At 46.0% G+C, this 24522-nt stretch overlaps 1 protein-coding gene across 1 annotated transcript in view; it reads left to right on the top strand.

The window, feature by feature from the left end:
- Positions 1-23804, top strand: part of TMPRSS6 (transmembrane serine protease 6) — a 48637-nt gene extending 24833 nt beyond the window's left edge. The window contains exons 11-18 of the mRNA XM_036759074.1: positions 10679-10824; positions 12439-12537; positions 13239-13352; positions 16152-16268; positions 18075-18243; positions 20879-21150; positions 21658-21794; positions 22708-23804. Coding sequence (XP_036614969.1) covers positions 10679-10824; positions 12439-12537; positions 13239-13352; positions 16152-16268; positions 18075-18243; positions 20879-21150; positions 21658-21794; positions 22708-22866 — 1213 coding nt within the window. The 3' untranslated portion in view covers positions 22867-23804. The remainder of the gene's footprint in view (positions 1-10678; positions 10825-12438; positions 12538-13238; positions 13353-16151; positions 16269-18074; positions 18244-20878; positions 21151-21657; positions 21795-22707) is intronic.
- Positions 23805-24522: the final 718 nt, after the last annotated feature.

The raw sequence follows: 24522 nt of genomic DNA, 5'->3' as shown, positions 1-24522 counted from the left end.
AGCTCTCACCTAAATTACTGAAACTAGCTTCCTAATTAGTCTCTCTGTCTCGTCTGCCACTCCTCCAGTCCATCCTTTACACTACTGACAAAGGAATTTTCCAGATCTGACCATGTGAAAATAGCTCCCTATTGAGCTCTTCAGTTTAGCTTGCAAAGCCTTCCATGATCTAGTGCTGATCTATTTTTCCCATCTCATTGGACATTACTTCCTCCACTTGTCTGCTGTTTGTCTGTTATCCCACGAAACTGCCCTTCTCTCTGTGCCCTATGCCCTATGCCCAAAGCCTTCCATGATCTAGTGCCGATCTATTTTTCCCATCTCATTGGACATTACTTCCTCTACTTGTCTGCTGTTTGTCTGTTATCCCACGAAACTGCCCTTCTCTCTGTGCCCTATGCTGGGAATACAATTCCTCCCTACTACCTCAGAGAATCCCTCTCTTCCTTTAAGACACAACTCAAGTACTGCCCTCTACATGAAGTCTTTCCTGTTCCCCCAACCAATGGCATCCTCCTCCCTCCCAAAGCACTTTGTTTTAAACTACTTTGTATTCATTCTCTCTCTCTCTCTCTCTCTCTCTCTCTCAATCTCTCTCTCCCTCTGTCTCTCTGTCTCTCTATCTCTCTCTCTCCCTCTCTCTCTCTCTCCCTCTCTCTCTCTCTCTCTCTCTCTCTCTCTCTCTCTCTCTCTCTCCCCCCTCTCTTTCTCTCCATATTTATATATTCTACATATCCTAATATATGTACTTGCTATCTCCCCATTAGAATGTAAACTCCTTGGCCATAGAGAGTTTCTTTTAAAAAATGATTTCCTCAGGACCTAGCACAGTGCCCACCCACAGTAGGTACTTTATAACTGCTTGTTGATTTCATGATTATAGAAATGTAGGCTATTATCATTTATTATTATCATTGTTCTTCTTATTATTATACTTAAAGATACAAGAAATGGTTCTAGAAGCAGAGGGCCTGGGTTCAAATTTTGCCTGTGTGACCATTGGCAAGTCACTCACCCTCTCTGGACCTCAGTTTCCCTCATTGTCAAATGAGGGAATGGATTCGACAGTGTTAAGTTTCCAGGTCTAGGTCTATGATGGTCTCTTGAAGAAGCCTGCTGCATTTTAGGGGCTTTCCTGACCTGACCTGAAACCTGCCCCTCTGCCACTTATCCATATCCCTCCTGGCCCTCCCGGGGCCATGCTCAACCGGTCTTGTCCTTCTTCCTCATGCCAGCGTTTCAAATGCTCAATGATGACAATCACCCCCATCTTTTTCCCTTACCACAACCCTGTGCTCCTCTCTCTTTGGCCTATATACATCCTTTAGGTTTCCTCTTATAGTTTAGTGGGAGAAACATCAGGATTTTGGAATCAAAAGACCTGGATTTGAATCCTGGCTCTGATACAACCTAACCTTAGGTAAGTCATTTCCTCTCTGAGGGCCCAGTTTCTTCATTTATAACATAGAGTATCAGGAAGGTCCCTCCCAATAGAAAGTCTTTATACCCTGTGGTCTTAGGGTGGCAGAGAAGGGCACCTGTGCCCCCCTAAATAATCAGATTTAGGCTGTACCTCCTTTGCCTACAGCTATATGCCTGACCCTGAAGGTGGTTGTGGAGTTCAGAGGAAAGAAGATTATTTTGCTTTCTGCTTGGCCTCTTCTGGTTACAGAACCCTAGATTTCCCCAGTTCCTTCCTCTTCCCGTCCCACCCACCCTCACCCTGGATGTCTCCATTTACGCCATTCTTGGTAGAGCAGTCTCGCCCTCGTCACATTTCTGGGTATCTTGATGAGGGTGTTTCCCGCCTGACCTCAGTGATGAATCTGATATGGCAGTCCCTGAAGAGTGAACAGAGTTCAGAAAATACCTGGGGCTCTGATCTCCCCCAAGGGGAGCACCGCAGCAAGCCAGCAGACCCTTCCCTTTAGAGGTAGTATTGAACAGTGAGTAGACTCATGGGCTTGGAGTGAGGAAGACCTGAATTCAAATGACACTTCCACCAGCTACTAGCTGTGTGACCTTAGATCATTCACTATGACTTAGTTTCTTTACCTGTGTAAAGAGGGGATTGAACTCAGTGACCTCTAAGGTCTTTTTCAACTTTGAATATGTGGTCCTATGATACCTGGAGCCAGGTACCACCTGGTGGTGCTGGGCCCACAGTTTTGTCCAGTGGTGACCCCTTAAGACATTGAATCCCAACCCTCCCATTTCCTGGCTGTGTGACCTCAGGCAAATCTCTCCCACTCTCTGAGCCTCCATTTCCCTATCTATGAAATGAAAATATTGGATTAATTAGACTATTTCTAAGATCCTCCTTCAATTTAACAAGCATTTATTAGATAATATTATATTCAAGACATGATGCTGGATGCTAGGGGTACCCAGCAAAAACCAGTCTTTGCTCTTACAGAGTTTACAGTCAGTCCTAAATCCAATGATCCCAGAAGGCATATGGGTAAAAAAAACTTAAGAGGAAAAAGAATGAGAAAAATAAAATTTGATCCCCCCTTTCTCAACTCCAACCCAAATGGCCTTCCTAACTTTATGACTCTTCAGTCTAGAAATTCAGGAAAGTTCACTCAGCAGGCCTCCCATGGAACCTAAAGAAAACTGATCTCATGAATATAGTGTGTCTCATGTGGAGGCTGGGAGCTGGCCAAGATAGTCAGGCAAGAACTACCTGTGTGTGACCTGGGGCAGGGCACTTAACCTTTACCTGCCTATGAGATGGGGATAATGATAGCACCTGCCTCTAAGGGTTGTTGTAAGGATGAAATGAAATGTTTATAAAATCTTTTGTAAACCATAAAACACTATATAAATGCTATTATTATTAGCTAAAATTATTATCATCCTGGTTGGTTGGTTGATTGTTGTCCTTTGTTCCCAAAGAGGACCAAAATGACATCACTATGTTACATTGTTAAAGTTATAATCATCCTGGTACTTAGTTCATTAATAGAACAGGAGACAGCAACCTTGGGTCAGTGACTGCCCCTGGGCCTCTGTTTCCTCATCTATAAAATGAAGGGGTTGGATTTGGAAGGGCCTCTGAGGTGCCTCTCTGCTCTAGACTAGGGTCTGATGATCTCTGAGGTCTCTTCCAGCCCTAGGTCCTGTGGAACAGCTAGATAACCTCTCCAGCCTCTTCCAGTACTAATTTTCTATCAGTTAGCAAGTATCCCTTCCATATCGTGACTTTGCCCATTGCAGTGTCAATATATCTTGGGTTAGCATAAGAAATTCAATGGGAGTTTGGGGAGAGTTTTGTGGAAGCTACAAACAACACATGAAGGCCAGCAAACGACATAGAAAAAGTTTTGAAACTCGGAGATGTATAAAATATATGTATGGTGTTGTATAATGCCAACATATTTTATCTCTTAATACTATAACAATTCAGACTTCTCTGGTATGAAGGGAGGGTCAAAACATTTTACACAGATTTTCCAGATCACAGGTACCGTGCCCCTAACCCCCCGCAATGTGGAAAGGTTAACCGTATTGTATCTTTACAATGGATTTGTTTGGATATCTTTTGTTCTTACATCACCAACGCTTCTCCCGGCATCCTTCCTCCTACCCCTGCCAGAGACCCTACTCTTACAACAAAAGCCTCTTTTTTTAAAAAAAAGAGAGAGGAAAAGAAAATGCAATCAGCAAAAGTGACGAACACCCACTTTGGTGAAAGAGCTTGTAGGAGGTGATATTTTCTCACGTTTCTTCTTTGGGGCCAGGTCTGGTCTGAATGATTTTGCAATATCCCGTTTCCACTGTTTGGTGAAGTTTGATTCTTTCCATTCACATTGGTATGGTCATTGCGTCTAATGTTTTCCTGGCTTTGCTTACACCGTTCTTTGTTAATTCCTAAAAAAGTCTTCCATGATTTCTATAATCCTCCTACGTCTTGTTTCTTACAGCACAGTAATACTCTTATCACATTCATGTATCACAATTTGTTTAGCCATTCTCCAGTCGGTAGGAATCTACTTTGTTCCCAGTTCTCTGCTACCCTGACTCCCAAAACGCTACTCCAAGTATCTTGCCTTATACAGAGACTCCCTTTTTATTACCTTCTTGGGGTGGACGATTAGCAGTGGGATCTCTATGACAAAGGGCATGAATATTTTAGTTGTTTTATCTTGTTGAGTTGTTTCAATCGTATCTGACTCTTTGTGGTTCCATTTGGGGTTTTCTTGGCAAAAATGCTAGAAGGAAGTTGCCAATTCCTTCTCCAGCTCATTTTACAGATGGAGAAACTGAGGAAAACAGGGTTAAGTGACTTGTCAGTGTCACCCAGGGAGTAAGTGTCGGAAGCTAGATTTGAACTCAGGTCCTCCTGACCCCAGGGCCAGCATTCCATCCACTGTACCGCCTAGCTGCCCCTAGTCACTTTGCATAATTCCAAATCAGCAAGCATTTATTTAGTTCCTACAACATACCAGGAACCGAACTAGATGCTGGGGCTAGAAATACAAAGAAAGAAACAATTCCTACTTTCTACCTCAAGGAGCCTTCTACCTTCTCCTAGAGGAGAAATGGACTTCTATGACCTTTCTTCCTCTCCTGTAGCATCCAAAGAACTCGGGAAATTAACTGTATGATCTACTGGAAAGAGTTTGGAGTCCCAGGGTCTGGGTTTAAATTCTGGCTCACTGCTTTCTATCTGTGTGACTATGGGTAAGTTGCTTGAGGTCTCTGAGTTACTACCATGCGCCCAACCCCATCTTTAAAATGAGGAGGTTGGATTAGATGATTCCTAAGATCCCATCTCTCCCCCTCCCACTTCTCTGCTCAGTTGGAGCCCAGACCAAGCATGTAGGAGGGAGTACCTTGGAGCCTTGGAGCCATTGTGAGAACTTGCTCCACCTCTTCCCTCATTTAGCTGAAATTCACTTTCACCCTCACCACTTCCCCAGCCCTCCCCATTTCCAGGAAAACTCTTTTGACCAGCTTCCTCTTAGTTTGTTTTTTTTTTTCTCTCTCCTTCCTACATGCACTCTACTCAGACATTTCCCCCTAGTGCAGAAGCCAAACTAAAGGCTGGAAACTGCCCTGCTTCCCTGAGCCCAGGCCCCGGATCCACCCAGGTTCTCATTCCAGGAGCATTTATTAAGCACCTGCTCTGAAGAATAACCTGCTCCCCACCTGCCACACACACCTGCCCAGGCGTCCTTCACTTTGTTCCCTCTGTGGACTCTTCAATCCAGCTTCCCGCTCTTCTCATGGGACTCTTCACCTTCTGACTTCAGACATTGTCATGGGCTGGCCCTCATACCTGGGAATATCTCTCCCTCAGCCCATCTCTATCTCTTGCCCTCACTGGATTCCTTCAAGTTCTATGAGAAGCCTTCCTCAATGTCCCTTAATTCTAGCACCACCTTCCCCTCTAAGAATTATCTCCATTTTATCTTGTTTGCACATAGTTGTTTACATGTTGTCTCCTCCACTAGGCTGGGAGCTCTTCGAGGGTGGGGATTTTCCCCTCCCTTTCCAATGAAATAAGCCCTGCTCTCAAGGAGTTACATTCTATTACTGAAAGTTAGCACCTTCAGCCCTTCCGTGCTCAATGGACAAGAGGTGGGCTTTCCTTCTCCGAGGCAATCTGAAAGAATGAGCGAGTGAGTAAAGGAAGGAAGAAAAAGAGAAAGGGAGGAAATAAATAAGGAAGGGAGGGAGAGAGGGAGGAAGAAGGAGCATTCATCAAGCACTTCCTAGGTACAAAGCACTGTGCTAAGTCCAGAGGTTATAAACTGAAAAGCAAGAAATTAAAAATGTGGGGTACAAATGCTATTCCTGGAGCTCTGGGGCTCCCCTGCCCATCAGAGGGAGTTGTTCTGTGGTTGGTGTTGGTCAATCCCTTTTCCACAAGGATTGCTTCCCTAGATGGTAGCTTCAGAGGTGAGGTTGGGAGCAGATCTGGTGATGGGTGGCGGTGGGGGGGGGGGGTGGCGGGGATTGCTCTTCTCAGAATACTGCCCTCACAGAAGCTGTTATTCTCAGCACATTTGGACTCTGGGCCCCAGGCTTTGTCCACCTGGGGAGGAGTTGGTTGAGGTGGTGACAAGGGCTGCCTCCTCCTGACATCTGTGGCCTCCTGTCTCTCCCCCAGGATGCCTTGCTGCTTTCACTAAGTTGGCTTACATGCCCCTCCCCACATATATGTGTGTATATGGAGGTAAATGTATGTATTTATGTATGTATACATATATGTGTGTATATGTATGTATGTGTATGCATATATACATATTCATAGATATACACATACATAAATACATAGATATACACATTCATGTCAATACACTATTAATCTCTGCCATGCACACACGTATGATTTTATCCATATAGGATGCTTTCTGGTGTGAAAAATCCCTTTGCTCATACACACCAGCAGCTTGTTGATGTTTGAATGGAATCCTGTGATCCTAGTTCTAGAGAAGGAAGGGACCTCCAGGGACATCTAGTTCAATTGCATCTTTTTGCAAATGAGGAAACTGAGCCCCCAGTGAAGGGCAGGGACTTGCCTTGAATGGTGACCATTTCTGTAGTCTTTCGAAGTTTCCAGAATCCTTTCACATCCATTTTTTTTTCATTTGATCCTTATGGAAAACCTACAAAGTAGCCAGGGGACTATTATTATCCCCTTTCACAGATGAAGAAACCGAGTCTCAGAGAAGAAAAATGCTTTTTGAAGTCTGGAAACTGGTTAACAGCGTTGTAGCCCTGGACCTCACCCCAAGTTGAATTTAAACTCTGTGAGAGCAGGGCTAAGTATCATATCGTGCCTTGTCCTAGCACATACAAAGAGATTTAAAGTATGGTATCTTGGGGTTCCAGGATGGAAGCCTGGGTTTCCAGGTGTGTTTTAAGCTGTGTTTGCCTATTCTTTGCCAGGACTTTGGGTCACTAATCATTACTTCCAGGGGAAATGTCTCGGACATTTCCTGCTAGCATGCCTGCTAGTTCTTACCTGGGTCCTGGGGAAACTAGAAATGAGACTTTCAGTCCTTAGGACTCTTAAACTGTCCATTTTCATCACACTCTACCCCATGTCCAACATTGCCCTCCCAAACAGTGGCGGGCTTCTATAGTGAAGATAGTTGATTGTCTGGGCTCAAATTACAGCTCTACTCCCTGCTACCCAGTCTAGTTATTAGAGAATTAACCACATAAGGAGGTAAGAAAGACCTGAGTTCAAACCTCCTTTCTATGAACAAGAGTATATTGGATATCGGGTCAGAGATTTAAGGTTAGAAGGTGCAGAAGTGTCAAAACACGAGGCCTAAGGGCTATATGAGACCTACAACTCTCCCAAGTGAGGCCAGAACCAAATTAAAATGTAATTGGGAAATGTTTAGCAAAATAAATAAAAATCCAGTAAAACATAAACAATACTACATTTTAAAATAAGTCAGCACGTGGCACATAGGGATCTTCATATTCAGTTCAGGGGTCCTCATTTTTTTCTTAGAGACAATCAGGGTTAAGTGACTTGCCCAGGGTCACACAGGTAGTAAGTGTCTGAGGCCAGATTTGAACTCAGGTGCTCCTGGCCCCAGGGCTGGTGTGGCTATCCACTGCACCACTTAACTGCCTAGGTCCTCATTTCTATTTGAGAATGACGTCATGCCTTAGCATGTTACAGCTGACGAAACTGACTCCCAGAAGGATTAAGTGATTTTCCCAGGGTCCTAAGAGTAGTATGTCTTTGAGGAATGATTCAGACCTAGGTGTTCCTGAACACGTCCAGAGCTCCATCCACCCTACCACACTGAATGCTGGTTGTGTGACCCTGGAAAAGTCACTTTGCCTATATCAATATCTCAGATCAGGCGCTGAACTCATTGAGTTATTCCCTACACCAGTGAAATTCCAGATCCCCTAAAAGGAATATTTAATAAAAATAACAGCCTCTTCCTTCCAGAGTTGTTGTGGGGCCCAAATGAGGAGATACATATGATGAGTTCCCAGATGTAGACAAACTGTCCTATTTGGAGGCTTGCTCAGGATTGCCCCCCAGTGGTGGTACCCCAGCAGGTACAGATTCTGAAGCCCAAGCCATGGGAGGCAGGATTTGGAAAGGATCCCTTATGTCATAGAGGTCAAGTCTCTCATTTTATAGGGGAAACTGAGTTCTAGAGAGAAGAAATGGCTAGAGTGAGGTCACAAGCTAATAAATGGCAAATTTGGGAGCTCAGGTCCTCTGATTCTCAAGAACAGATTTGGAGTCCAGGGAACTAGGTTCATATCCCAACTGCATCCCTTACTGCCTTGTGACTTTGGGCAAGTCCCTGACCATTTCTGAGACTCAGTTTCCTTCTCTGTAAAGTAGGGACTTTTTGGAACATACTACAGTGCCTCTGGCCTCTGATCCAGGCTCCTTTTTTCATAGAAGGGGAAAATAGCAAGGAGTTAAGTCACACACGTAGTAAGTGGCAGAGCTGAGATTTGAATGCAGGTCCTTGGACATAAAATTCAGTCCTCCTATTGTGCTGCCCTGCCTCTGGTCTCTAGGTCAGCCTCCTAATTTTGTAGATCTTAGGAGGTGAATTATATCTCCAGGCCCTTTAGAGAGTAAGTGGCAGACAGGACTGGAACCCAGAACTCTTGACTCCCAATCAGTGCTTTTCCTACCAGTCCATTCTGCTTTTCCAGGGGTTTTTAGGCCCTAGAGCATGGCCAACTACATAAAGGACAAATTATTGCATAGAGGCCTAATTGTCCTGCCAAAGATCTTAGCAGCCAAGTCTTACCTGAAGTGGTAATCTCCACGACAAGTCATTATCCAACCACTACTTGAGGAGCCTTGGGGATGGAGAGCTCATCACCTCCCAAAGTAGCCAGTTCTTTGTCCTAGCCCAGTTAGCATGTCAGGGGAATCAGAATCAAAGAGATCCCCGATTTCTTGTGTCCAACCCCTACCTGAAACATGATTCCCCTTTGTAACATCCCCTAACAAATCTCCCCATCTAGCCTCCAACTGAAAGACCCTAGTGACAGGGACCTCACTATTTCTCAAGGCAACCCATGTTTGGGGGAAGCTCTACACCTTGGGAAGCTATTATTTCTTTGGGGTTGAAATGTGTCTCCCTTAACTTCTATTCATTAGTTCTAGATTGGGGGAGGGGTGTAGTAAACCAGGAATGGGGGAAGACAGAAACTGAGGGACCACTTTTCCCAGGTCCTTCCCTAGTGATAGAAATGGAAGTCCGAGACATTTCCCCTGGAAGTAATGATTAGTGGCCCAAAGTCCTGGGAATCTTCTTGGCCTTCTCTGTGGGAGTAGACTTTCTACTTTCCCTCCACCCAAGGCCCATGGTGATTAACTCAATGGCCTCCCCACATCAGTGAAGAGCTAATGACCAATCCTTTCAGGAGCTCCTTCTCACAGGCATCAGTTACCACAGCGGAAGGTGATAGGTTCAAGGAACCACCTGACTTTGGGTAGGAGAGAGTAACTGAACAATGTGTTCTACCAGGATCAGTGGAGTCCATGGTAGGTCATGGAAGAAACATTGGGCTTGGGAGTAAGAAGGGTCCAGATGTTGGCTCTCCCCACTCCTCTCTCTCAGCGATTCCCTCTCTAGACCTCGCTGGTAGTTCTGCTATTCCTGGGCTAGTTCAACACAGAAATAAATGAATGCATTGGTTCTCAACTGCCTACTTATTGTATCCAAGCTTCACAAGGCAAAACCGAGTCTCCTTAATTTATCCCAATACATTTTCTGTGGATTCGATTCCTTTCTTTTGTTTAGACCATTAAAATGTTGATAACCATCAGCATCATTTTGTTTCATCCAATGTCTTGATGTCTTTTCTGCTATTTCACTTTGGGTTATTCAACCTAGTTTCATTAATGCCTTTGTGGGTTGAGTGAGTGAATAATTTAGTAGAAGTGTGCTCACTTGATAAAGTTATCCATTTCTTGTTACTTTGGTTGGGGTGAGAGGGTGATGGATTGATTGGTTGGTTGGTTCAATTTACTTCCACTTTTTCATAAGTATGTATTGACCACCTGCTTTAGCCCCCATCCTCTACTGCAGGGCTGTCCAAAATGCAGGCATATTACAGGGAAGATAGCCTGAAGGAGATGGAATTTGAGAATTTTCTGAGAGCATAGATGAGGAATTATTTCAAGAGTAGAGAGCCTGAGGGGAGGCTATTCCTGGTCCTCCCAGCTGCTAGTAGCTTCTCTTCCAAGATTATCTTCTATTTGATTTTGCTTTGTCTTGTTCATATGGGCTCATATCATCTCCCCCAGTTGACTAGGGAGGTGATGGCTACCCTGCCCTGCCTTAATCAAACCCCATAAGTAAAGATCTTTGCAATCTTTAAAGCAAGTGTCCCTTTTGTAGATTATAAAGGGTACCACATTTTGAGAACATAGGGAACTTGGAAAGCAGGCTCACCACCAGGGGGCCTCAAGAAATGGGATGCCTGAACATCTATAATCCAATACACCCATACAAATCAAGCCAGTTTTCCAATTTTTCAGGCTCAGGAGAAAAGGGCTTGGTGTGGGAAAGGGCCATGTCCTCTCCATGGGGCCGTGTTTGTAGCAAGTGATTTTAATACGTGTGTGAAATTTTCTCATTGAATTAAGTCATTCCAGTGTCCTTTCCTCACCATCCCTCCCCTCTCCTCCTCTGACCTTCTTCTCTCTTCTCCTTAGGTTGTGTGGACTTCGGACCCTACAAGCCTATGCAGAGAGGATCCCTGTGGTAACCTCTGCTGGCATCACCATCAACTTTACCTCTCAGATCTCCCTCACAGGCCCTGGAGTGCAGGCTCGCTACAGCTTATATAATCAGTCAGATCGTGAGTATGGGGAGCATGCACACTTATGTGTTTGTGCTCAGAGGTGAAGGCAAGAGTGGAAAGGGTGTGGTCAGATGATCATCAGTAGGGTGATTTTCCTAGCAAATGTTAGGAGTCTCTACCCCAGTGTTCTCTTCCAGTTTGTCAAAGTCCTAACTCTGACAGATCCAAATTAGAAGGCTCCAAATACAGAGCTCCTGATGAACTATGTATCTTTTATCCGAGGAATAGCTTAGTTAAATTCAAGGGCTCATCACCAGGAGGTTGGCCACCAGGTGGGGACTTCTTCTGACCCCAGCAACTCACAAGACTATCTATAAAGGCATAGAAGAGTTGTGATCTCCAATGATGGAGGGAGATAAGCCCCACAAGGATGAAGTCATGCCTCCTTGATGTATTAGAGCCTAGGTGTCCATGGGCCCTGCCCTCCTGCTCCCCATCAGGAGCCCAAGCAGGGTATATGCCAGGCCCCTCCATCATTAACATAGCAACTTCAATGGGATCATGATCAACTTTCAAGTCATAGATGTGCATAACTATGAACCACCCTGCCCTTCCCCCAAACAAACCAACAAACTATGGACCAATGGTGATGTCAGGCCGTTTCACACTCTTTCATTATTTGAACACTTTAGTGGTCAGATGACATCTGCTGCAGAGCATTTCCAGCCACTGGGATCAAACATCCCATGGTCCCTCTCCCCTTTCCCAACCTTCTCTCTGAGTAGAAATTACAATTACTTGATTAAACATGGTTCATGGGCTTTGAAAACCCCATTTCTGATTTGTTCTGATGGATCTCAGTTTCTTATGGTACCAGAGCACAGAGGAGAGGCTCTCACTCCACCTTCCTCTCTGTCAAACTGATTATAATATCAGGGTTTGGGGTTTTTTGGCGGGTGGGGGGGTGGGAGAAGGGATGCCTGCAACCCTTATGCCTTCCCACATTCTTCTTAAATTCATTGGCACAATGCAGTCAGGAAGACCCGAGTCTGAATTCTGCCACAGATGCTGACTCTGGTCTGGTGATTTCCCATCCCTCAGCTTCAGGTTCTTCATCTCTAAAATGGGGATATTAATCCACCTTCTCTCAGGGTTGCTGGGAGGGTCAACTATGTAAAGCATCTTGCTTACCTTAAAGTACTATATAAATATTAGGTATTGTTAGTTATTGTCACCATTCCTATTTTCTGGAAATGGAAGAGGACATTGTTATTATCCCAGTTTCATCACATTGGCCAGGGGGCCAAACCAGTGAGTGGTACCACCAAAGCCCAAATGGCCAACATTCCTGGGTTTCCGTCAAACATCTCAGCTCCCCCTGCAGCCTCGGGGCACATGAAGTCACTGCTATGCACCACTCTGGAGGACATTTGTTGACTCTGCTGTCCAAGATTCCACCACCATCCCCCCATGACATGAATGATGAGTTGGATTTTCATATCATCATCATCATCATCATCACCATCATCATCATCATCACCATCATCTTTGGAGAGGCAGTGGGGTACAGTGGATAGAGGGTCTAGGAGTCAGAAGCTTTACCTTTGTGACTACTTAGTTTTCAATGATGACTATCCTTTCTTCTTTTACTACCTCTGTGGGGTTTCCTAGCCTGTCCTGGAGAATTCCTGTGCTCAGTGAATGGCCTCTGTGTGCCAGCCTGTGATGGAATCAAGGATTGCCCCAATGGCCTGGATGAGAGAAACTGTGGTGAGAGATCTTGCCCTTCTCTACAATTCCCACTTTCTCAACTCCCTACCTGAGCAGAAACCTCAGTTGACTAGATAAACAGGGCTTGGGGCTTCTGAGCCCCACCCCCAAATTCCCAGTGCCCTGCCTTAGTATCCCTCCATTTGGCTCTTACTCAGATGGCCCATCTTGGCATGGCGGAGACCTCCTTTGGATTCTTGGAGTCTCTACCTACAGAATGAAATCTCAAAAGGTTGCAAGTAGGGACTGAATGCAAATAAGGAATGGTCTCTCATACCCATCTTGGGAGAGCCAGCCTTGTTCAATTCATCAAAGCCCACTCTTACACTGGCCACAGGGAGAGTTTCTTTTAATACCGTCCCCAATGAGTAGTCCTCTATCCTCTGATGAAGGACTAAGGGGATTCTGATATTTTTAACCAGAGAGCCGGCTAACGTACCTAGCAGTGGAGGAAGTACCCAGAACTTAAGCACACAGCTTGGCAGCAGTAGGCCCATGACTAAAATCTAGGTCTCCTGACACTGTGCCTCCCCTCTTCTGCCCCCACCCCATCAGAAACTGTGTCCATTATCTTGGTATTCTAGGAATAAGATCAGCAAGTCTGGAGTAGAGAACCTGTGGAAGTGGGCTGCCCAGACCAGGAGTCTCTCAAATGACTTCTCTGCCTGATACTTGATTTCTTTCTGTGCTTTTCCTGGTAGTCTGCCCATCTGCCTTCCAGTGTGAGGAAGACAGCACATGCATACATCTGCCCAAGGTCTGTGACCAACACCTGGACTGTACGAATGGGAGCGATGAAAGGCAGTGCCATGAAGGTAGGGCTAGCCGCTCCCTGAAATTCATTCATTCATACATTTATTCATTCAGCGTGGACTCAGTGTGTGCCCTGCCCTAAGTAGCTGATGCAATGGGAGATAAAAAGATAAAGAAGATTCTGTTATCTGCCTTCAGGAGGCTTCTAGTCTGTGAGGCAAAATGTGTGTGATCTTCAAGAGACACACGAACAGTGATGTGGAGGGACCAGAGAAGGCAGAGATCACCATGAGCTGAGGGTGGTCAGCGAAGGCAGGATTTGAAGTGGCCAAACAGATGGCAGTAGAGTGGGTTCAATGGTGGAGTTATGAAAACCTGAGTTCAGATCTGGCCTCAGATGCTCAGTAGCTGTGTAACCCTGACTGGGCAAGACACATCCCATCTATCAGCCTCAGTTTCCTGGTCTTTAAAATGGGGTGATGATAGCATCTGCCTGGCAGGGTTGTTATGAGGATTAAATGAGGAACTAATATTTGCAAAGCACTTAGCACCTAGCCAAATGGCAGCGCTTAATGATCCTTTCCTTCCTTCCCACCTTCTCCCAGGCTTCCTGACATCAGGTTCAGCACTCTATTCACTGTGCTGCCAACTATCTCAGACTCAAGGTTAGAATAGCTGCCTCAGAATTAGGGTTTCCTTCTCTGTAAAAATAAGAGGATTGAACTAGATGATCTTGAAGATCTCCTCTGGTTGTAAAATTCATAGGACAATAGATCACAAGTCCCATCAGTGGGGCTAACTCCTTGCTGCTATAGAGGAGGAAAACTGAGGGTTGGCAAAGTTGTCACTTGTCTCAGGTTACACATCTCAGAATTAGGTTTACAAGACAAAACTTGAACCTCATCTTCCTGGCACCTAGCCCGGTACTAAATCCTCTACGCTAGTGGCTCTCAAAATATGGTCCAAGAACCCCCAGAGATCCTCAAGAGCCTTTGAGGGATCTAAAAGGTCAAAACTATTTTCATGATAAATCATTTTCATTTCTAATATAGAAAATATCTGTAGGTATAACCCACATAAACATAAGCTCTTTGGGGTCTTGAATAATTTTTAAGAGTATAATTGGGGTCATGAGACCGCTACAGTATACCACATTCAATCTCAGAGTCTAATATTTTGATGCAGGCAGATGGAGCTGCAAGTCTGGGAGGAGGTAAAGCATGGCTTCAGACAAAGTGAGCATCATGAGCAGGCAATAGTGAGCCAGAGACAGTTTTGGAGAAAGGGGCTGACCTGATCAAAGACATGCTTTAGGAAATTTTCTGTGGCTGCTTTCAGATAAATTAGAGCTGGGGCATGCCAAGGAGGAGGTTTTTGTGATAAGATCCAATTGAAGGTGGTTACAGCATGAGTGGAGGGGAGAAGACAGAAGAGATAATGTGAAGGTAGAATTTTCAGGATTTGCTAACTAGCTGGATGTGGGAATTGAGGAAGAAGGAAATATCAAATAGGAACAGAAAGATTATAGTCAACAGAAACAGAAAAGTCAGGAGGAGAAACTGGACATCCAAAGAAAGATGCAAAATGGCAGGTTATCACAGGACCTAATGCTAGAAAGTAACATGGAAATCAACCACCCTAACCCCTCATTTTACAAATGAGGAAACTGAGGCCCAGAGGGTGATCATAAAATCATAATTTAGAGTGGAAATAGGTGATCTATATGTGTGGATCATAGATTTGGAAGTGGTAAAGAGTCATCTTATACAACCCCTCATTTTACAGATGAGGAAGCTAAGGCCAGTGGAGGGTAAGTGATTTGCCCAAGGTCACAGAGGTAGCAAGCTATAGAGTCAGGACTTGAGCCTGAATGACTGTTACGGGGCCGAGTTAGAGCCCAGCCCTGCACTCCTCGGACCTCCATGCCCAGGGGCCTGCTGAGATAAACTCAGGGCTCTGAGATATGGGTGGAGCCAGGAGGAGGGGTCTCGCCTTTGTTGCCTCCCTAGCAATTCCAGGTCTTTGCCTGGACCTGCTTGAGCACATGGAACTTCCGGCTCTCTGTCTGGGCTTGCCAGAGCACATGGAACTTCCAGTTCTTTGCCTGGACTGCCTGACCGCAGGTTAGTGCAGGAAGAGAAGGGGAGGAGAGTAGGCGGAGTCAGGGCAGTCCTAGTACCCAGGTGTCTTGATTTTATCTGTTCTTTCACCCACGTAACCAAAGAATGTACCTATGTCACTAAAGATATAAAAGTTTGCTGCTATTCTGAATAAATCGGAGTCATTCACCACCTTTGGCTCCCACCCCGTTCATTGTCCTCGAGATCAGGCCCTTTGCTAGGCAAAGGCCTGGGTGTGGGGGGCTAACAGACCCCCACGAGTTGGTTGTGAGGCCAGGGACTCGAAACAAATGACCACCTGGGGAGGCTGTAGGGGGCTTTTCTGTTCAGACATGGCTTGGACTAGATGAGTTCCAAGGTACTTCCCAACTCTGAAATTCTTTCATTTGGTGAAATCTGCTTCTCTGAAACTTCCACCCATGGCTCTTGATTCTGCTTTCTGGGGGTCAAGAAAACAGCTAGCTCCTCCTCTAGGTGCAAGGCCCTCAAATGCTTGGCCAGAGCTCTTAGATCCTCTCGGAGCCTTCTATTCTCCAGGCTAAATGTCCTCAGTTCCTTTGACCAGTCTTTGTATGGAAGAATCTCCAGCCCTTCTGCCATCTTGGCCACCTTCCTCTGGAAGTATTCTCTCTTACCAAGGTCCTTTCTAAAAAGCAGTTCCCAGAATGGAACATGATACTCTTGATGTGGTCTGATCTGGGCCACATAGAGAAAGGGAACTTTCCCTCTCTTCCCTCCCAGGAGTGCCTTGTGGGGCTTTCAAATACCAGTGTGCTGATGGGAGCTGCCTGAAGAAACCTAACCCTCAATGTGATGATAACCCTGACTGCAACGATCAATCTGATGAACAGCACTGTGGTAAGGAGCCAAGCTAGGCTGGGGGCTGGATGAAACATGTACCTTGTCTGCTTTGGGGCAAGGCCAAGAGTGGGCAGAGCACCTCATCCTCAAAAACAGGGTGACTAACCCTATAGGTCAAGAAACCTGAGACTTTGCCCCAGCTTTGACACTAACTCAACTGTGTGACCTTGAACAAGTAAATCACTTGTTTTCTCTGAGCCCTAACTGCCTCGTCTGTAAAATAAGGACAATTATTCTGGTCCTGTCCATATCAGGCAGTCATGTGGCATAGTACATAGAGTTGGTCTCATAATCAGAAGTACATGAGGTCCCATAGTTTGCCCATTAATATTTCAATCTGACGAGGACGGCACATACATCCAACTGCCCAGAGTCTATGATCAGCACCTGGACTGTATCAATGGGAGGGACAAAAAAACAGGGCTAACAGGTAGGGCTAGGAGATGCCTCTGACACATGGTGGCTACATGACCTTGGGCTATCTGGCTATACCTCTATCTCCATCTATCCACCCATCTCTCTTTACCTGTATCACTATCTATCCATCCATCCAGACCTTTATGTATTCATCCATCCAACCAGCAACATTTCTATATCCATCTACACCTTTCTCTCCATCTATTTATCCTTATTTTCACCATGGCTAAGAAGCAGCGAACCCTAGTGGACATAGAAGAGTAAGGCTTTGGAGTCAGGAAACCTTGGGTCTGACATCAAGTGGCTAAGTCATTTAACTGATCTGAGCTTTAATTCTTCATTTGTAAAATAAGGAGATTGTACCCAATGGCAGTGCCAAAGCTATGAGCCTATGATCTCTATCTGACATTCTATTTACCTAATAGCAAGTGACGTTGGAACAACTAAGCATAAAACTGCTCCCTTTCTTGGGCATAGCGGGTACCATTCCAGTGCCTTCACAGGGACCACCAGTTGAATAAATGAATGGAAAGGCTTGAGAGCCAAGGGCCAGCAGAGATACCATCGGCTCTCACTGGAGCACTGTCATCCAGGACCCACCCCTATCACCCTCTGTTGGCTAGGGGACTGTGAGGAAGAGGGGAGGGCTGGCCAAAGTCCCCAAGACTGGGTACTGCCTATTTAGATGTGTCAGGGGAAAATTAAAGTTTAAAAGTTAAAGAATCTTCCCCAACACTTTTTTTAATGTAGTCTACACAAGGGTATGCTGAAGTCAACTCACACTGTTCTCTCTGGAGCTGATTGTTAAATTTTCAGTGAGAATGTTATAAATCAGGGACTCACTTGTTTTGTGGATTATCTAGACTTAAGAAAGTGATGGAGAAAATAGTAATAATGCAGATTAAACTTAAAAGTGTATCTTATGTGCTTTTTTTTCCTGGAGAGCCAGTTGTTAGACTTCACCAGCCTGTTCCTGGCAGGGGCCTCCCTCGCCATATTGGTGCTGAGCGGCAGAGACACCCTGAACCTATTCCTGGATGGGACCCAGGTGATGAGGTACCCATCTGTACAATGATCAAAAGCTGATCATTTGATACAAGGAAGCGACAGCCACCTGACTGTTACATCAAGTCAGTGCCTACCCTGAGACACATAAAAATACATTTTCTCCTTAAGAGGGTCCTGGTTCTTTAGGGAAATCATCACATACTAACACCAGTGACCAGGGTTTCAGTTCTCCTACAGCTATGTCCCAGAGCTGGTAGCCAGAGATGCTTCACAGCTGGGCAAGAGAGTGAGGAGGGCCAGGTTTTGGTGTTGGAAAGTTGAGACTTAACCTTGCTTCTTCTCTCTCTTCCTACTTTCCTCCTGGCCCAATGAACTCAGACTGTGGGGTCCCAGCTCCTGCCACCAGAATTGTGGGGGGTGCCACATCTGTGGAAGGGGAGTGGCCATGGCAGGCCAGCTTGCAGGTGAGGGGCCGGCACATCTGCGGGGGGACCCTCGTGTCTGATCAATGGGTGGTGACAGCAGCCCACTGTTTCCAGGAAGACAGGTAAGAAATTGAAGAGTGAAAGAGGGACCTGGTCTGTGAGCAGGGGGAAGTGAAGAGATAGTTGGAGGGGACCGTAGTCACCAGGGGAGGGCTTATCAAAAGCTCCTAGAAGTTGGTAGCCACATGACACAGTGGACTTGGACTCGAGATGGCCTGGGTTTAAATCCATCCTCAGACACTTACTAGCTGTGTGACCCTGGGCAAGTTGCTTAACCCTGTCTGCCTCAGGTTCCTCATCTATCAAGTGAGATAATAATAATAATACGTACCTCCCAAGATTATTGTGGGGATCAAATGAGACAACATATAAAATATTCCATAAATGCTAGTGGTTGTTATGCCTAGGCATGTAATTGTACATAATAAACCACTTGACATTTCTAAACTAAACTTTTCCCTTATAAGAATGTAAGCTCCCCTAATGTGTTGCAAATAGTAGGTACTTTATAAATGCTGAATTGATTGATTGCTTTGGAGGCTTCTGAAGTACAGTGGAAAGAGCCTTGAAACAGTCAGAGGAGCTAGATCCAGCTAGATCTGCTTGCTCCCTGTGTGACCAGGACAAAGTCATTGCCCTTCCTTAAACCTCAGTCTCTTTCTCCATATAATTAAAGGGTTGGACTAAATGACATCTAAGCGTTCTTCCGACTTGAAATCTATGAAATCTTTGATGTGGTCAGTCAATACCAGGAACCAGAGATGTGACTAAGATGGGGCAACGGGGACTTTGTCCTAAGGCGCTGAAATGCGGAACTCCCCAAATCTGACACATGTACCCTTGCCACAATATTAACTAACTTCCACTTCTGCCTAAGTGGATGTATGTCAGCTACTTCTTGTAATATTGTCTCCACTGTTTTTTTAACATATACCTACAAAATTCACAGATCTGATTGAAAAACTTTTTTTTTCCCACAGCATTAAATAAAAAGTTAATTTCCTGGCACTGGGTAACAAAATTGCTAGCTACTAGTCTCTCTGTCATGGGCTGAGTGTTGATTACAATCAGAAGCTGGTACTGGGTACGGGGGGGGGGGGGGTGCTAATGAAGGAGGAAGCTCAGGAGCTGGGAGCTTGACAGAAGGAAAACTCCCTGACAATGGCAGCTATTCCAAAGTGGAATGCATTACGAGTAGAGGTAGTGAATTCCCCATCATGGGAGGTCTCCAAACAGAGGCTGGATGGCAATTTATCAGTGACGTAGTGGAAGGCATTGCTGCACAGAAGCTGGTCAGAAAAGATAGTCCCCGAGTTCTAGACCTTCCAACTCCAAATCTGTAATTCTCTAACACTTGTATAGGACTCTATGGGTCCAAGAAAACCTTTGCATCACATTCCCATAAGATATGTATCTATTAGGCCCCCTGTCAGTGATCTGGTCCATCTGGCCCTTTTAGCAGATGAAGCCACCGAGGCTCAGGAAAAGGAAGATGACTTGCCCAAGGTCACTCAGGTAGGAAGAGTCAGGCAGCAATACAGATTTCCTAATTTCAAATCCAGGGTGCTTCCCACCTGTCCTCAAAGATCTGCCAAGTGAAGGGATAAAGGAAGAGAGAGAGAAGGAAAGCCACCGAGAAATACTGCACCTATCACTGCTTCAGGGAACTCTTTAAGATCCTAAACTGGGGAGAAGGTGCCAATCTGCATGGGCAGAAGCAGTTTCTTCACATGGAAATTCCCTTTACCATTGACATCCCAGATCCAGTCCATATCCCTTCAAGGGTTACAGAGCACAGGTTCACTGTTAGCTCATTGGATCCTCACAAGAATCCTCATTGTACAGATGAGGAAATCGATGCTCGGATTGGTCAATGACTTACCTAGGCCAAAGTAAGTGTCTGAATCCTGATTCTGGAAGAGGCTCCTGATTGCAAGTCCCAAAATATACTCTACAGACACTTACCATCTTCCTTTCTAGAATGTAAGCTCCTTGAGGGGAGGGACTTTCGATGTTGTCTTTGAGTCTCCAGAGCCTAATCCAGTGCCTACTGTGGAGTAGGCACTTAAGAAGTGTTTGATGAGTGAATGATTAATTGAACTTGGGTGGGATTGACCAGGAAAAGCTTCTAGTGGGAAGCTGATCTTAGAGAAGGGTGTTAAGATTGAAAGGAGGACAAGCTGGTAGAGAGAAGGACCAGGGTTCCAAGCCAGTGAATGACATATGTAAAGCAGGAACAAGTGATCAATCCAGCAGCCCACAAGCACTTAAGTCCCAACGATATGCCACATATTATGGTATGCATGGGTAATATAAACCAACCAATCAGCAAACATTTATTAAGCAACTACTATATGACAGGCACTATGCCAGGTGGTAGTGATACAAACCAACCACCTAATCAATCACCAAGCAGTCACTAAGTACCTACTATGTGCTAGACATTGTGGTAGACACTAGTGATACCAATCTACCAATTAATCAACAGCATTTATTAAGCACCTACTATGTGCCAGGCACTGTGCTAGGTGCTAGTGATACAGACCAACCAAACTAATCAATCAACAGCATTTATTAAGCACCTATTATGTGCCAGGCACTGTGCTGGGTGCTTGGCTGGATGGGTCACTTGGCTGGTGGGAGGGTCCTCATCATAAGGGCAATAATCGAGTCTTCTCCTCCACACCCGGCCCCCAGCATGGCCTCCCCATCAGTCTGGACCGTCTTCCTGGGCAGGATCCACCACAGCGCCCGCTGGCCTGGTGGGGTATCCTTCAAGGTCAGCCGCCTGCTCCTTCATCCCTACTATGAGGAGGACAGCCATGACTATGATGTGGCCCTGTTGAAGCTGGATCATCCCGTGGTCCGTTCAGCTCTAATCATGCCCGTCTGTCTGCCTGCCCCATCCCACTTTTTCCAACCTGGCCTCCAGTGCTGGATCACAGGCTGGGGGGCACTTCAAGAAGGAGGTAGGTATCTGTCAGGAAGGGGAGGGCCTAAATGGGACCCTCTGTACTAATACCCATGTGCTGAAAGGTGGGTTTCAAATAGTACTACTACTCCTAAGGTAACCAGAGTGTCACTGGAACCTAGATTGAGACCAGGAGGGACCTTAGAGGCCATGGAATGTGACCCCCTTAGACCCAGAGAAGGGAGCTTACAAGATCACTTGAAAAGTCATTTAGAGCGAGAAGGCAACTCAGAGGCTGTCCAGTGCAAGCCCCTCATTTCACAGATGAGGAAGCTGAAGCCTAAGGAAGGTTAAGAGATTTTCCCAAGGTCACTCTGGTAATAAATGTAAGAGCCAAGACCTGAACTCAGGTCCTCTGCCTCTAACACCAACACTAACACTTTCACCGTGCCCCTCCAAGATTGGGACTCCAGAGAAAACTTAAGTGAGAGGAAGTAAGCAAGGTAGGAAACTCCATCCAAGCTCAGCTCCTTCTCAGCCCTCTCCCTGATACCCCACCTGGCAGGTCCTTCCAGCCACACCCTCCAGAAGGTAGATGTGGAACTGATCCAGCAGGATCTGTGCAACGAAGCTTACCGCTATCAAGTTACCCCTCGGATGCTGTGTGCTGGCCATCGCAAGGGCAAGAAGGATGCTTGCCAGGTGACTGATGCCCACGGGGTGGGTGGGGCCCCTCTACACCAAGGCAGGTACCCACAGGTTCACAGAATCATCGATTTAGAGCTGGCAGGAATCTTAGCAGACACGGTAACAAGAGTACTAGATTTATAATCAAAAACCTGGGTTCAGATCATGCTTTTTATACTGTGTGACCATGGACAAGTCATTTTCTCTTCTCTGGGTTTCCATTCTCTCATCTATAAAATGAGGGCATTGAAGCAGGTCTACAGTCCCTTAGCCACCCCTAAATCTCTGGTCACTTGCTTCCCAATCTGGAGTTCCCCTCTGTTTCCTGATCTATTTCCCCTGGTGGCAACAAAAGGGAGAAAAATTAAGGCTTATGACACCACACTCCCTCACCATAGATAATCTATGTGACAGCTGGAGAAAACATAGTCCTCCTGACACTGTTCCTAGGAGGGAAGGATTCCCTAGTGGTCCAGACTCTGACCAACTTTGCTGGTAATACCTGTGCGTGCTCAGGAAAATCACTTCTCTCTGAATCTTTGTTCCATCTTATGTAAAGGGGGTTGGGTCCTTCCAGCTTTAGCCCAGGATTCTATGACCTAACCCAGCTCCCTCATATTACAGATGAGTGAATTATCTCCCAGAGAAATGACCTACCTAAGGTCATACAGGTAGTGTCTGAACTGGGGTCCAAACCCCAAAAGTCCTCTGCCTACAAATCCTAATCTCTTTCAACCCTACCAGGTAGAGCACAGCCCTGTTTTAATATTATATTTGAAAATATATGACATACCTAAATATACTTAATCATATATGGAAAGTGAAAAAAAGTGGTCTTCTCTCAATCTCAAAGCATTAATCTTCTAGCAACCAGAACCCATGGGCCGCGCTAAGCTAATGCTTCTGTGTCCTGATGTGTTCCCTCTAGGGTGACTCAGGAGGCCCCTTGGTTTGCAAAGAGTCCAGTGGCCGGTGGTTCCTGGCGGGCTTGGTGAGCTGGGGCCTGGGGTGTGGCAGGCCCAACTATTTTGGAGTCTATACCAGGATCCCTCGAGTGATGGGCTGGATCCAGCAGACTCTGTCCTGAAGATGCTGCATCTGTCTGGACTAGCTCTGGACCACTCATGGGCCTAGAGCCCACCCAAGAGCTCAGAAGCCTTCCTTTGACTAGCACTGTCTCTCCTATGTGGAGGGATTGGGGGGTGGCTACCCTGCTGGTGGGAGAATTGGCATTTTTCCAGGGAGTGGTGGGGCTGAGGCCATCTACATCCCTTACTGTTCTGTTCTTTTGAGAGACTCTCCTGACCTGCTTCCTTGCCCCACCACAAGGGATGCAAAGATGTGACCTGGTTTTGGAATTGACCTGGCCAAGCCCTAGTGACATCTGCGTGGTGAAGGTGCCTTCCCTCCAAACACCAGCAGGCGGCATAGTCTCCTAAGCACAGTGGGCTGGTGATGATCGAAGTCCTGTAATTCCCTTTCCTCCCATCCTCCTCTGGGCCTTGACCTTTATCAACTCTCAGAGGCCACCTCAGTCTGGACCCCTTTGGCAGGTCCAACTGAATGGGGAAATTGCTCTGGACGTACAGTAGACAGAAGCTCAAATCCCCCAGAGAGCTTCCTTCCTCTGGGCCAATGTCAAACTTAACAGCTTTTCAAGAACAAACCCCTGTTTTTGGATGTGACAGGAGGGGGGTTTGCACAAGCCTCCCCATTTTGGGGGTGAGGAGGTGCCTGAGTAGAGGTGCCAGGGGAGTTGGGGATAGGGACTTCACACCCACAGCTATTAAAGGAGCTTCGGCTCCCGTCCTAACCTACAGGGATTTTTCACAAGCCAAAGAGGAAAAAAGGCTTCTCAGACCTGAAGCTTTCCTCCACCTCCCTGCCCCTCACCTGGACATCTGGCTCCTCAAAGCTCTGCCTTCTTCTCCCCACTTCTAATTCTCACTATCTCCTTGAGCAAGGGCATGCATAAGGAAAGTAGCCCTCTGAGACTTGACCTAGAATAAATCTGATTTAACAGCCTGCTAAGTCCAGTTTTCATCTGACCCTTTCTCTCCAAAATTATAGGATCCTAGACTAGATTTAGAGCCAGGAGGAATGTTAGAGATGACATCGCTCAACCCCCTCAGTTTGTAGAGGATAGAATATAAACTCCTTGTGGATTTCTTTATTTTTTAGTGCCTAACATATAGTAGATGCTTAATAAATGCTTGGTTAACTGGAAGGAAACTGAGGTCCAGAGCAGAAGACAATGACTCACCCAGGGTCACATAAGTAGGACTGGAACTCTGGTCTGCTGACTCAAAATCCAGTGTTCTACTGAGGACCTGAGAACAATTGCTGGGAGTATCTAAAATCCATGGATCACCAGTGTTCCCTCTGACTAGCCATGGACTTCTTCCCTTTGCTCTTCAGCTTAGCAGTAAATCACTAAGGGGACAACCTTAAAACATGGTGGAAGGACCAAATGATTCCAAGCCCCATGACCCCTGGAAGGGCCCAGCCCTGCTGAGGTTAGGGCAAACAAGATCAGGAGCCATGAGCCCAGGCCCCTGGGCCCAATGTCCAGGGTTGGGCTTACAGCCTCTCCCTGTCCCCCTGCCTCTACTCTCCCAAAGGAACAGGGTGGGTTTCACCACTGCCACTGGGAGAATGCCTATTCTCCCTGTGGAGTCCAAGGATCATAGAATGGAAAGCTGGGCCATGGTGTTGCAGCACAAAGAACCCTGGGCTTGCAGTC

The sequence above is a fragment of the Trichosurus vulpecula genome, chromosome 5 (genome assembly GCF_011100635.1).
Source record: "Trichosurus vulpecula isolate mTriVul1 chromosome 5, mTriVul1.pri, whole genome shotgun sequence".
Lineage (NCBI taxonomy): Eukaryota > Metazoa > Chordata > Mammalia > Diprotodontia > Phalangeridae > Trichosurus > Trichosurus vulpecula.
The sequence above is the reverse complement of the archived record's forward strand: the minus strand, read 5'-3'. Positions and strand labels throughout refer to the sequence as shown.